This window comes from Prionailurus viverrinus, chromosome D4, assembly GCF_022837055.1.
Source record: "Prionailurus viverrinus isolate Anna chromosome D4, UM_Priviv_1.0, whole genome shotgun sequence".
In the NCBI taxonomy this organism is placed as follows: Eukaryota; Metazoa; Chordata; class Mammalia; order Carnivora; family Felidae; genus Prionailurus; species Prionailurus viverrinus.
Genome location: NC_062573.1, coordinates 88712039 through 88726329, shown reverse-complemented (window position 1 = coordinate 88726329; position 14291 = coordinate 88712039). Strand labels below are relative to the sequence as shown.

Here is a 14291-nt window from a genome sequence, read left to right as displayed (position 1 = left end):
GAGGCGCTCTGCCAGAGGGAAGATGGGATGCGTAGGGGGTAGCTGCTGGACCGTCAGCCACGAGGGTATGTCCCAGGGGACACGTTACAGAACCTAAGTTTATGTGTTTATTTTGAGAGGGAGAGAGAGAGAATGTGTGCGAGTGGGGAAGGGCAGAGGGAGAGAGAGAATCCCAAGGAGGCACTGCGCTGTCACCAAAGAGACCGACACGGGGCTTGATCCCCACGAACTGTGAGATCACGACCTGAGCCGAGGTCAAGAGTCTGACGCTTTATCAGCTGAACCCCCCGGTCGCCCCGGGGATCCCTTTGTCTCGAAAAGAGAACAACACCTATGTGTTTGCCTAACCTTCTTCACTTAGAATTAGAAGTGAGTTGAATTGCTAAGCGTTTGGAAAACGTTTTGCCTTGAGGTTAACTAAGTTTCAGGTGACGGGGCTTAAAAAATTCCATTCCTATGATATTTTTGTATTATTTTGCACCCCTTCCCCACACCCGCGGAAATATTTATAGAGTTTAGAAATGAGTCAGGACTGAAAAAATTTGTTTTGTTTTGTTTTTTTTTTCTTCTCATTAAAAATTTAGCTTATATCCTTTGTTCTTGTTTAGTCTTTGGATTGCCTTCAATGTTCTGGGCATTCTTCCCTCTCCCTCTTTGTTTCCTCCCCTTGATTGGTCTTGAACTTGGTTTGGCCGGGGAGGGGTGGGGGGAAGAGAGAATCACCTGTGGAGGACAGTGTGGGATGTTTGAGAGATACACTTCGCTCTCCAGGGTTTAAAGGAATGTGGGGCAGCTGGGAGGGGGTGGAGGGCGGGTAACTGAACTCCTGTGCCTGCTGACTGAACGGGCTCAGGAAACTTCACATTTGTTAGGTTTCCTTGCCTGAGCTGATGTATAGAAACCGGGAAATGAACAAGTCGATTCCATTTCCGGGCTGAAGCCAGGCACTGATGATACTGAACATTTGTGTTAAAGATGTTCATCTCACAATCACCACTTGACAAAGCCCCTCTTTTATTCATTTATTTTTTAATGTTTACTTATTTTTGAGAGAGAGAGAGACACACACACACAGTGCGAGTGCGGGAGGGGCAGAGAGAGAGAGAGAGAGAGAGAGAGAGAGAGAGACTGGGAGACACGGAATCCAAAGCGGGCTCCAGGCTCCGAGCTGTCAGCACAGGGCCCGACGCAGGGCTCGAACTCAAGAACCGTGAGATCGTGACCTGAGCCGAAGTCGGACGCTTAACCGACTGAGCCACCCAGGCGCCCCGAGAGAGAATCTTAACTGGGTCAGAGAGAGAGAGAGAGAGAGAGAGAACCTTAAGCAGGCTCCACACTCCACATGGAGCCCGATGAGGGGCACAATCCCACTACTGCGAGATCCGACCTGAGCTGAAGTCAAGAGTTGGGTGTTCAACCACCTGAGCCACCCAGGTGACCCTGTATGATCACTTTAAAAATTACTGTTGTTGTTGTTATTTTCATGGGAAAAAAAAAAAAAACACTCTTCAAAATGTTTTGTTTTGTTTTTCCTTGAAAATAGTCTCCTTTGCTATCTCTTTCACTCAGCATATTTGGGGCAGGTACCCTGTCCGAGGTTTTCTTTCTTTGTTGGCTTTGACTGTGTCCGGAGGAACAGAGGGGGAACCGAAAGTGACTAGGGTGTGCTGAGAACATTGAAATAATAATAAGCCAGAAGCCTATCGTTGCCGCTTCTTAAAGGAATACATTCCATAGCAATTCCCTCCCCCCCCCCCCCCCCCCTGCCCCAGCCAACATCGCACCTGCTCAGACTCCAGGAGAGTCAGAATTCTGGTGCTTCTGATACAAGTTATCTTTCTCACCCTCTCTTTTCAACTCAGGATGCAGTGTAGAATTTGGCACAGGGCATCCCTGCATTCGTCAGCCTCAAGTCGGCTGCTCTCGATGCCCGGCACCAGCCTCCGTGTTGCCCTTTTGCACAATACAATTATTGTTATAAAAACATGAAAAATGCAGCTTTCTCTATCGGTGTGCTTTTCCACATTTTTTTTTTTTTTTGAGAGAGAGAGAGAGAGGGAGGGGAAGAGGGAGGCGGAGAGAATCCCAAGTTGGTTCCACCCCCAGCACAGAGCCCGACGTGGGGCTCAATCCCACAAGCCTGGGATCACGACTTGAGCTGAAATCAAGAGTCGGGCGCTCAACCAGCTGAGCCACCCAGCCGCCCCTTTGCCACATTTTTTTATGTCGCTGACTTCATCTACAGGCTGTTGTTGCCTCCTAAGCCTCGGTTAAAGTTTTGTTGTTGTTTTTTTTTTAACGCCTACATATATTTTCGTCTTGTGTTTGTTTACACTCTTACCTCTTGGGCTCAGAACGCAGTTGCTGGAAAAGAACCACCATAACTCCTTATTTTTCGTTTTCACAACAGAAGCAGCCTTAGGTCGACGGTGCCTAGTTACAACGCATGTCTCAAACAGTACCTGACTCTTTCTCTTTTTCTTTTTTTAATTCTATTTACTTATTTTTGAGAGAGAGAGAAAGAGAGCCTGAGCAGGGGAGGGGCAGAGAGAGAGGGAGACACAGAATCCGAAGCAGGATCCAGGTTCCGAGCTATCAGCACAGAGCCTGACGCGGGGCTCGAACTCACGGACCGCGAGACCGTGACCTGAGCCGAAGTCGGACACTCAACCGACTGAGCCCCCCAGGCGCCCCAAACAGTCCCTGATTTTATGGCAATTTGTAGACTTGGGTTTTAAAGAGATACGGAGTTCAGTAAAACCTTTCATTTTGGGTGCCTTCCCTTTCTAATCAAAATCTTTTGTATTAACTTGACTGTCCAACTATGACACTGTGATGTTGGGGCTCCTGTCTGGTCAATTATGTCACAGACCCTTGCTTTTCAGCCCAGGGGAGCACCCCTCCTAATTCACAGAACCTCCTTCAGAAACAGCAGGTCAATGTGTGATTTTACAGAATCGGTGTCTGCTTATATTATATCAAACCAGAAGGTGTCTGTGCTCCTTGAAATAAACCCCCTAATGCTGCCTTTTACATTTTCCCTGTTTTTGTTCTGTGTGAACGAAGAATTTCCTTTGGGTAATTTTTTTTTAATTAAATGTTTTTATTTATTTTTGAGAGAGATTGGGAGCACGAGCAGGGGAGGTGCAGAGAGAGAGAGGGAGACACAGAATTGAAAGCAGGCTCCAGGCTCCATGCTGTCAGCACAGAGCCCGATGCGGGGCTCGAACTCACAGACCATGAGATCATGACCTGAGCTGAAGCCAGGTAGATGCTTAACCCACTGAGCCACCCAGGCGCCCCAGATTGAGGTCTTTGTTTCAAATTTGAGATCCAGAATATCGGGTGGTTTTCGTGATGACATATTTTTGTTTGTAAAGTTTTAGAACAACTTTTTTGTTCCTATATATATATACAGCTACTTTAATATTCAGAACCAAATTGATTTTTAAAAACATTTTAGATGGAGATTTTGTTACATTTACTCTGAGTAGATCTATATGTGCTGACAGTTTTCTCTCCAAGATTAGAGGAAGCTAATACCAGTAATATCATCCCAAGAGATTCTGTTCAGATAGATCATTTAAGGTCTGCTTCTCAAAGTGTCCTAGTCTTTAGGAAAGTGTATTTATCCTAAATTAAAGTATCCTGGGGCGCCTGGGTGGCTCAGTCGGTTGAGCATCCGACTTCAGCTCTGGCCGTGATCTCGCGTTTCAGGAGTTCGAGCCCCACATGGGGCTCGCTGCTGACAGCACAGAGCCTGCTTTGGACCCTCTTTCCCCCTCTTTTGCCACTTCCCCACTTGTCCTCTCTCAAAAAATTAATGTAAAAAAATTCAAAGAAATTAAGAGTCTCCCAAAACACCGGTCCAGACAGCGCAGACTCACTGCAGAGGGAGAGAATTGTGGAGATGGGGCCTCCCACATACCCTTCCTCTAAATCAGAGCCATCTACATGGAGGTGACTTGAGCAACATAGTTTCTTACCAGATTGCCTGATTTCAGGGATTTCGAATTTGCGTCGATTTCATCTACTTTTCAGCGACGGGAAGTAGTGTACTTTGGAGAAGAACTTCCCTGTGGCTGACTTGGGTCTCCTCATCTTAAAGTAACTAGCTTTTCTGCAAGTAGTTCCTGTGTCCGTTCTTTTGCGTGCTTTGAAAAAGCAAAATCAGATTTCAGAAGGCTTCTTGGGTAGCCGAGAGTAGTCATTTATGTACTGACCCAGAGAGACCCGTCTTGGCCCCAACTGATGAGTTGATGTTGTAGGTGAGGCAAGGCAGAATTGGTCTGTGTTGAACTTCATGATTCTTTAGGAACTCTGCTGAAGACAGGAGGACCCAAAAAGATGCTGTCGTTCATACTTCTGGTTCATTCTTTACTGTGCATAAAACCAGACGTGGAAATAATTGGAAAATACAGAAAGTGCACCTGATTAATACCCTGGTGCACTCTCCTCATGTGTCTCTGCAGCTTAGTCAGCCTCTTGTGTGGGCCAACAGCTCTTGGCACAAAAAAAGTTTGTTTGGTTCGAATTCAAGGAGCAGTGAGAGGTCAAGAGGGGGTTCATCACGTGGTACCTACCCAGCTCCTTGGAAACATCCATTTGCTCGTCTCTGGGCAATTCTGGAGTGAATTCTTGAGGGTGTCTAAAGTATGCAGTCGTCAACTCAACATAAGTTTCCATTAGGTTCTGTATTATCTGACTTCCTTCATCTTTGGGGATATGAAGCTTTCCAATAGAAATTTTATTTTATTTAAAATTTTTTTTAAACATTTATTTTTGAGACAGAGAGAGAGCATGAACAGGGGAGGGTCAGAGAAAGCGGGAGATACAGAATCTGAAACAGGCTCCAGGCTCTGAGCCGTCAGCACAGAGCCCAACGCGGGGCTCGAACCCACGGACCGCGAGATCATGACCTGAGCCGAAGTCGGCCGCTTAAGACGACTGAGCCACCCAGGTGCCCCTCCAATAGAAATTTTAGATTAAAAAAAAATTTTTTTTTTTACATTTATTTATTTTTGAGAGACAGAGCACCCGTGGGGGAGGGGCAGAGAGAGAGGGAGACACAGAATCCAAAGCAGGCTCCAGGCTCCGAGGTGTCAGCACAGAGCCCGATGCGGGGCTCGAACTCGCTGACTTTGAGATCATGACCTGAGCCGAAGTCGGACACTCAAACCGACTGAGCCACCCAGGCGCCCCCAGAAATTTTAGAGTATGTGTCACAAGGTAGTGGTTCTTGACCTCGGGGCTGTGAGTTCAAACCCCACTTTGGGTGTGGAGATTACTTAAAAATAAAATGTTTAAAAATACGTGTGTATTTTCTAAATGCATAATGTTACACAGTCGTGCGCCGGCAAAAGAGCCATTCAAAGTGCATTTTATTGCAACCCGATATGAAAAATTCACTGGTGTGGTTTCAGATTTCACATTGAAGCTAGCCTTGAAGAAGCTACTATTTGTTGAGCTTGGGTGTGGTACCAAAGAGTATCCAGGATTCCCTAAAAAGGCTTTTGAAATGCTCCTCCACTTTCTAACTGCATATCTGGGTGAAGTCTTGTTTTTTCGTATAATGCAACCAAAGTAGGGAATCCCAACAGAGGCATCCGAAAACCCAGCTGCATTCCATTAAGCCAGACGTAAAAGAGGTTTGCAAAAATGTAAACCAACGCCAGCCTTCCCACTTTTCTGTTTTGTTTTGGAAAGGAAAATTCTTGAAAAGGAAACAATGCTATTTATTTGAGCACGTGAGGGGCGCCTGGGTGGCTCCGTCGGCGAAGCGTCCGACTTCCGCTCAGGTCACGATCTCACAGTCTCTGAGTTCGAGCCCCGCGTCGGGCTCTGTGCTGACAGCTTGGAGCCGGGAGCCCGCTTCGGACTCTGTGTCTCCCTCTCTCTCTGCCCCCTCCCCTGCTCATGCTGTGTCTCTCTCTGTCTCAAAAATAAAAATATTTTAGCACGTGATGGATTTAGTGTTGTCTTCTGGATGGATCAATAAATACGATTTAAACTCTCTCAGTTTCTAATTTCCGCTAGAGTAAATATTGATAGCCATAACCCACATAAATGAAAACGGGAAAGGAGGAATTTTTGATAATGGCCCCATCTTCCAAGCAGCCAAAGCTATTTTTTTAAAGGGCCATTTATAATATTTGCTCACAAAGGAGTCTTTTGAAGATTTGGAATTCTTTTCCATTAAGTTTTCCACATTTTGGTCAAGAATGTAAGTGGGTTGATTAGTTTTTCATCTGTTTTGAATTTTCTTTTAGCTGCTGTCAAAAAAAAAAAGTTCATGCTGCAGTGATCCGTGTGATGGGAACGGTAGAGTGTGGCATCATTAGAGATGTTTTATTATTTTTAAACATTTGATTTGCGACAACATTTTATTTCACTTTAGTTTTTTAAGTAAGCTCTACACCCGGTGTGGGGCTCGAACTCACGACCCCGAGATCCAGAGTCACACCCTCTACCAACTGAGCCACCCAGTCGCCCCTGTTTTTAAATAAATAGGGTCGCTATGAAACTAGATTAGCAAAGGGTTACCAGTTAGCAGAGAGCTTTAACGAGCCTTGGTCGAAATAGCTAGGGATGATTTGTAATCTTTACTCGAATTATTTGTGTCTTTGTTCCCTCAAGTAGTTTAAAGTGACCTACAGCCTTATTTACCCGCCTAATTTGCTTGACAACCCCTGTCTTTCCAGATAACACAAATAAATAATCTTCCTGACTAGTGCTCCTTAAGTGGAGACTGGATGTCCATGGAATGTATTATTGGGGACCAAGAATCAACCAAAGCCTTAAATATTTGTCCCTTGCTTTTTATGATCAGGTGAACACTTATTAGGTTGAAAGACAAACATCTTGCAGTGATTTTCCATGAGGAAAACATTCCTGTAAAATAAAACCTGAATTTTTCCAAGTGTTCCGTGGGCCTGGAGGTGGGGAGGGGGGTGGGGGGCACAGATCAAGGTTGCGGAAACGAGTTTTCTTCAAGGAGAGATTTTCTGACATTGGAGAAAAAGTGCTTTAGACCCCGTTGCCTGCCTGCGTCCACCCAAGGCGGACTTGGAGGGAACGAAGTCGACTCACTTTCCGGTTTGCGCAGCCTTGAACGGAAAACAGAATGAAAGCGTGAGGTCACGTTTAAAAGTGGGAAATGCTAGGTTTTAAAATCAAGCTGAAGGGCGGTGCTGAGTCGGTCGGTCCTGTCGGATTGCACGTGCCTGTGCTAGGATTAAATTGTGGTTTTGTATTTTTATATTCTTAAAAGTTTATTTATTTATTTATTTATTTTCTTTTTTTTTAACTTAAAAAATTTTATTATTTTTTGACAGCTTTATGGAGATATAATTAACATACCATACAGTTCACCCACTTACAAGTATACAAATTCATGGTTTTTACAATATTCCCATTCCTTTTGATTCTTCTCAGTTAATGCTTAAATCAACTTAGACCAACTTCTAAAAAAAATTTACCGTCTTCTGTATGCCATCCTTCAGGGACTTCGGTTAATATTGAGTCAATTCTGCATATCAAATCTTTTCAGCCAGCAGGAGCAGGGTATGGTGTTTCGTTGATTCCTATCTCCTTTTATTTCCATCATGGTTTTTAAATAATTTCCTTTAAGCAAATACAGTTGTTGTTGTTGGTTTTCTTATTTTCCTGTGTTTTGTTTTTTTTTTCAACGTTTATTTATTTTTGGGACAGAGAGAGACAGAGCATGAACGGGGGAGGGGCAGAGAGAGAGGGAGACACAGAATCGGAAGCAGGCTCCAGGCTCTGAGCCGTCAGCCCAGAGCCTGACGCAGGGCTCGAACTCACGGACCGTGAGATCGTGACCTGGCTGAAGTCGGACGCTTAACCGACTGCGCCACCCAGGCGCCCCCCGGTTTTTTTTTTTTTTTTTTAATGTTTGTTTATTTATTTATTTTGAGAGAGAGAGAGAGAGCAGGGGAGGGGCGGAGAGAGAGAGGGAGACCCAGAATCGGAAGCAGGCTCCAGGCTCCGAGCTGTCGGCACGGAGCCCGATGCAGGGCTCGAACCCACGAACCACGAAATCATGACCTGAGCCAAAGTCGGACGCTTAGCCCCCTGAGCCCCCCAGGCGCCCCAAATTGTGGCTTTGTATTTTTATATTTGATTTGACACTTTTCCATTTTACACGATCCTAAAGACTGAGTTGTGAAGTTAGGCAGGGACTGGCTCTTCACCTTCAGGCAGATGACCACGCTCGGCCACGTTTGGGGTCCCGCGTCGGTGAAGTCCCCGGCTGGGGCCAGAACCCACCTTCTCTGTTCCGGCTTCTTCTCAGGAGACTTGGCATCTGCCTCTCTCGTGGCCGTTCTCTCTTCCCCGCAATGTCACGCTGACACTCCCTTTTCTTTCCCAGAACTTTCTGCCTCCCCCCCCACCCACCCGAGCCAGGCCCTGTTGGTTCAGATCCACCAGCTCACGGGCCTCCCTCCGCGAGCTCCGAATGGATCCGTGTTTCCAGCCCCCTTCTGGACATGCCACTCCCTCCCCCGATGTGTCACTTCAGCCCAAAGTGCTGTCCTTGGGTCCCAGGAGGTAGAGGCAGGGAGCCCTCTGGAATCCTGCCTCCCGTCCATCTCCCTCTCCAGCCTCCTTACGCAATCGGCCACCAAAACTAGTTGATCCTAGTTGTCACGGGTCTGTATGTCCTTCCGTCTTCTTCCGTTTTCTCTCATCTGGACAACCGAACCGTCTCCTGACCTTCCACCACCTGACGATTCTGAACACGTCCGTGGGCATGCCTCTCCCCTCGCAAGTTCCAGCGGCTCACGTGTGCCCGCTCGAGAGGCTAAAAGGCTCCTTCTCCTGGGCCGATGGGCTGAGACTTTCTCCCATTGCTTTCTTTAAAAAAAAAAAAAAAAAAGTTTAATGTTTGTTTATTTTGAGAAAGAGACAGAGAGAGAACACAGGCAGGGGAGGGGCAAAGAAGAGGAGAGAGAGAAAGTCCCAAGCAGGCTCCGCGGTGTCAGTCCAGAGCCCGACTCGGGGCTCGAACTCACAAACCGTGAGATGGTGACCTGAGCGGAAATCAAGAGTTAGCTGCTTAAACTGAGCCACCCAGGGGCCCCCGACTTTCTCCTGTTTCTCAGCCACCAACATCCTTCCCTGGTGCCCTCCCCCCACCCTCGCTGCAGAGGACAAGGCCCCCTGATTCCTGGACGTGTCCAGGCCTTTGCAGTAGGGGTTGCTGGGACACCCAGCACCCCTCGTGGTTCCAGGCTGGGAACCTCAAGCACCCTGCAAGATGGGGCCCGGGGCGGGGGTGGGGGGGGGGATGGTTTCCCCAGCTCCTTTCCTGGCACACAGTGTGGGTTTGATAAATGTTTGAACGTCTCAATAAAGTCCGCGTGAGTCATTTTATGTTATCTGTTTGAAGAGAGAGGTCCTTGGGAGCTCTTCTCGCTCCCCTGTGCTTTGCCCCGAATTTCAGTGAGCTGCTTTGAATAACTGAGAGATGACAAGGAAGGTGCTAGCTGCCCACCGAGTTGAGGCGGGTGTTTTACCTCTCGGCTTTTGGAATCTGGAGAGGACATTCTCCTTTGCACTAGGACATTAACTGGATCCTCAAACCATGTTGCTAACGGGAACGCGTGGGTCAGAGTTCAGTCCCCCAGGCAGTTTTCAAACCAAATTTGGTAATGTTGATTTAAAAGTGCTCAACAAGAAAAGCACCCAGGACAATCATGGAAAATATTAGAACTGCTTTCTACATAGCGACGTCTCGTTGAGAGCATTGTTCGCTGAAATTCTATTAATCACGGAGAAGGATTATAAGCTCTCTCTTTGTGTTTTTTTTTTTTTAAACAGGATCAATTTGACAACTTAGAAAAACACACACAGTGGGGAATTGACATTCTTGAGAAATACATCAAATTTGTAAAGGAAAGGACAGAGATCGAACTCAGCTATGCAAAACAACTCAGGTAAGTTGATATTGACAAAGGTTGTTTGTTAACTGCAAAATGGATGTAACGATAATTTATATTCTCACTTATACGACAGATGTACAATCCTTTAAATATTTCTTTTCCCCCTCTTACGTAAGGTACTGTTTCAATGGAAACCATTGCTTTTAATGTGGAAAATTTGTTTTCATAGGAACAGTAAAAATAAAAGCTAAGTTATTGCCTTCAGGCTCTGTGTTTTTAAAATATCGGAGCCTCTTATTTTTGCGGAAAATGGCTTTATCTATTTAAGAGAGAGAGAGAGAGAGCATACGCCCATGTACGTGTGCAGGAGTGGGGGAGGGGCAGAAAGAGAGGGGAAAAAGAGAGCATCCCAAGCAGACTCCACACTGTCAGCACGGAGCCCAATAAAGGCTCGAACAAGAGAGCCTTTAAGATCGTGACCTGAGCTGAAATCAAGAGTCGATGCTTAACCGACTGAGCCGCCACCCAGGCGCCCCTTTTCAGGATGCCTCTCATTGAAGTGTAACATATACACAGAGATATGCACAAGTCCCAAGTGTGCAGCCCCAGGAGTCCACAGAGTGAACCACCCCCCTGGTAACCGGCACCCAGGTGGAGGGACAGGCAATTCCAGCCCCTCCTGGTGCACCGCCCTCCTCCCACACTCGTCCACCCTTGTCCGCTCTCCTGACTTCCAACCACGTGGACAGTCTTGCCTGTTTTTGAACCTCCTGTGAATGGATTCGTTTACTGGGCACTGCCTGATTTTGGCTTCTTTTGTTCTACCTGACGTTTGTAAGATTCGTTCATGCGGCCGCATGTGGTGGTAGTTTCTTTCTTTTCATCGATGGATCGTATTCGGGTATGTGAGTGTACCACCCTTTATCCGTTCCTCTGCTGCCAGGCCCCTGTTTGGGGGTGCAGAGTCTGTCTCCACCCAGGAGTGGGATTGCGGGGTCATAGGCACCCTGTATGTGTAGCTTTACATACACAGTCTTGCAGATGCTTCTCCTGATCCGTGATCCATCCAGCAGCGTGTGAGAGTCCCGGGGAGCTGCATTTGAAAAGTGCTTGGATCACAGGGCCCCCGGGTGGCTCCGTCGGTTAAGCGTCCGACGTCGGCTCAGGTCACGATCTCGCGGTTCGTAGGTTCGAGCCCCACGTCGGGCTCTGTGCTGACAGCTCGGAGCCTGGAGCCTGCTTCGGATGCTGTGTCTCCCTCTGTCTCTGCCCCTCCCCTGCTCACGCTCTGTCTGTGTTTCTCTCTCTCAAAAGTAAATACACATTAAAAACAAGTGTTTAAAAAGAGCATCTGCAGGAGGGGTAGGTCATGGGTCACTGAGAGAAGGCAGATCCTTCTAGGGCTGGTGTTGTTGTTTATAAATAAGCACACATAGAGTATCTTTATGGGCTGACTAGTCTTGTTTCCACTCAGCAAATAAAACAGAAACCATGTTGGCCAGCGAAACAATGGTTATGGCTTGCTGCACCCAGATCAACTTCTGGCTCTTTGCGTGTAAAAGCAGCCTCATTTAGGACCTCAGGAACTGAATGTCGGAATAGGGACGGGGCCGCTTCATGGTGATTATTTCAGTATCGCACCGCTGGTCGTAAAACGTCTTGCCTGGGAAAATGGGTTGCATAACAGCCTTAGCCCCAAATGCAGTCTCACCTTGTGGATTTGTCTGTATTTGCCGTCTTTCTGCTAGCTTGCCCTGGTCTTTCCTGGTGCCTTGGCCACAATCTCGTTTCGTTTGGGAGTGTTGTTATTCGGTGCCGTGAAGTCAGCGCCTAGCAGGCGTCTGCTCCGTTCTGCGCGTCACGAAAGCAAAGGGCTTTCTTAGCTCCCCCTCTGTGTTGCACCTGCCTTCTTGGCCTTTCTCAGCCCCCGAGGTGAGGGATTGAGGATGCCAGCAACAAACCGGGAGGCTCTTGGGAAAGAATGCAAATCTCAGCGGGTCCTCAATGCAGATACATAAGATGCTCCCTGCGCTTTGTCGATGTGCCCCCCGCCCTCCCCACTCACCGAAGTGATTCGGCTTCTCCCCTTTCTGCAAACCCAGCACCTCCTTCCCCATCCTTCCCGTGGGCTTCCTAACATCCCCGAGAACATCGAAGCAGTCCGAAGAAGACGTCCTATCTCTCGGTGTCTGTCCCCACGTCTCTGTGCCCCCCCCCTCCCCAGAGATGCTCCTGTCTAAACCCAGGCCCCCCCGTCTTGTGCGCCGTGCTCCCCAACACCTGCCGGTTTCTTTGCTCCCCTTCATAGGCAGACTTCTCGAAAGTGTTCTTACTTGCTGTCTCCGGTCCCTCTCCTGTCCCTACTTGATTACTTTTTAAATGTTTCTCTATTTATTTTGAGAGAGAGAGAGAGAGAGAGAGAGTGAGCACGGGAGGGGCAGAGGGAGAGAGAATCCCAAGCAGGCTCCATGCGCAGAGCCCGGCTTGGGGGGGCTCGGTCGTATGAACCGCGGGATCGTGACCTGAGCCGACATCCAGGTCGGATGCTCAACCCGCTGAGCCACCCAGGCGACCCTTCTGTCAGTGCCTTCAACTCACCCCGCACGGCTCAGCCAGAACTGCTCTTCGGGGGCTCCAGTGACTTCCATGTTGTTCAACCCAACCTCCCGTCCCCGGTCTGCAGCGTCCCTGACCCATCGGCGGCTTTGACGGGGCGGATGCTCCCTCCTCCTTGCCCGGCCTCTCGAATTCCAGTCTTCTGGCTTCCTTCTTTCCACCTCACTGGAGCTCCTTCGCACCCCCCTTTACTGGGTTCTCCTTTGCCTCCTTCTCTTCATCCGGCGTGCCCCCGTGCCCAGTCCCCGTCTCCTGTATCCCCTTGTGATCTCTTCTGGCTTTTAAGTATGGTCCGTGTAGCCGTGGCTCGCAGATACGCATCTCCAAGCTAGACCTCTGTCCCGGACTCCGACACAGATTACGCAGTGTCTCCAGGGGGACGTCTCAAACGCGACGTGCCCGGAACTGAATCTGTCCGCTCAGAATCTGCGGCCGCACGGCCCAGCTTTTCCCCACTCACTTGAGGGCAGCTGCCTCCTTGCTTCTTGGATCAGGAGCCCCGGACATCGTCGGTTCCCCCTCTTTCTCTCGCGTGATCCCATCCCCCCATCCCTCATCTAAGCCATCAGGACCGTACTTGGCAAATTTACCCAGGGTCCGACTCCTCCTCTTGACCTCCGCTGCGGCCGTGGCGGTCCAGGCCCCAGCACCTCTCACCTGGGTTATTGTGGGGCTTCTAACTGGTTTCTCTTATTCCCTTTTTTTTTTTTTTTAATTTTTTTTAATGTTTATTTATTTTTGAGAGAGACAGAGACAGAGATTGAGCGGGGGAGGAGCAGAGAGAGAGAGGGAGACACAGAATCGGAAGCAGGCTCCAGGCTCCGAGCCGTCAGCACGGAGCCCGACGCGGGGCTCGAACCCACACACCGTGAGATCATGGCCTGAGCCGAAGTCGGACACCCAGTCGACGGAGCCACCCAGGCGCCCCTCTCTTATTCCCTTCTTATCCCGTATCCTCTCTCTGTTTTCCACACAGCAGCTAGATCATGGCGCTCCGTTCAGAATTCCAACAACTCCCTATTGTACTCCGTAAATCCGGAATCCTTAACGATAGATGTCTTAACAAAGCCCTGTGTGATCGTAAACCCCAACCTCTCTGACATCACCTCTTTCCCCCTTCTCCCTCCTCTCTGCCCTAACCATACCCGCCTCCCTGCTGTTTCTTGTATACGCCAGGCTCGCCCTCACCCCGGGCTCACCTTCCATACGGGGATCCCCTATATATCCTTCCCCTCGATCCGCGTGGCCATCCCCCCTCACCTCCTTCAAGTCTTTGCTCAGAGGTCACCTGCTCAGCGAGGCCTGCCTCGTCCTCCTGCCGTAGTTCACCCTTTTTCTTTCTTTATTTTTAATGCTTATTTACTTACTTTGAGAGAGAGAGAGAGAGAAGAGAGTAGGGGAGGGGCAGAGATAGAGGGAGAGACAGAATCCCAAGCAGGCTCCACACTGTCAGCGCAGAGCCTGATGCGGGGCTCGATCCCATGAACCGTGAGATCAGGACGTGAGCCGAAATCAAGAGTCAAGACGCTTAACCGCCTGGGCCACCCAGGTGCCCCTACCTTCCACTTTTTCCAGAGCACTGGTAACTTTCTAACGCTCGGTAACATTGTCTTATGGCCCATTGCCTGCTGTTCATTGCCTTCCGCTCCTTTCTGCTAGAATGGAGACCCCTCAAGGGCATGGTTTTTGAGCCGTGTGCACTGACGTATCCCCAGGGTGCAGGACGGTGCCCGATGCGTAACAGGGGCTCAGTAAGCTGGAGAAAGAGAG

General features: G+C 48.7%; 1 protein-coding gene across 9 annotated transcripts in view; it reads left to right on the top strand.

Moving 5' to 3' along the window:
- FNBP1 (formin binding protein 1) overlaps positions 1–14291 on the top strand; it is a 143084-nt gene that overhangs the window by 42364 nt on the left and 86429 nt on the right. For all 9 annotated transcript variants that reach the window (XM_047831302.1, XM_047831308.1, XM_047831307.1 and 6 more), the window contains exon 2: positions 9844–9959. In XM_047831302.1, the coding sequence (XP_047687258.1) occupies positions 9844–9959 (116 nt within the window). The remainder of the gene's footprint in view (positions 1–9843; positions 9960–14291) is intronic.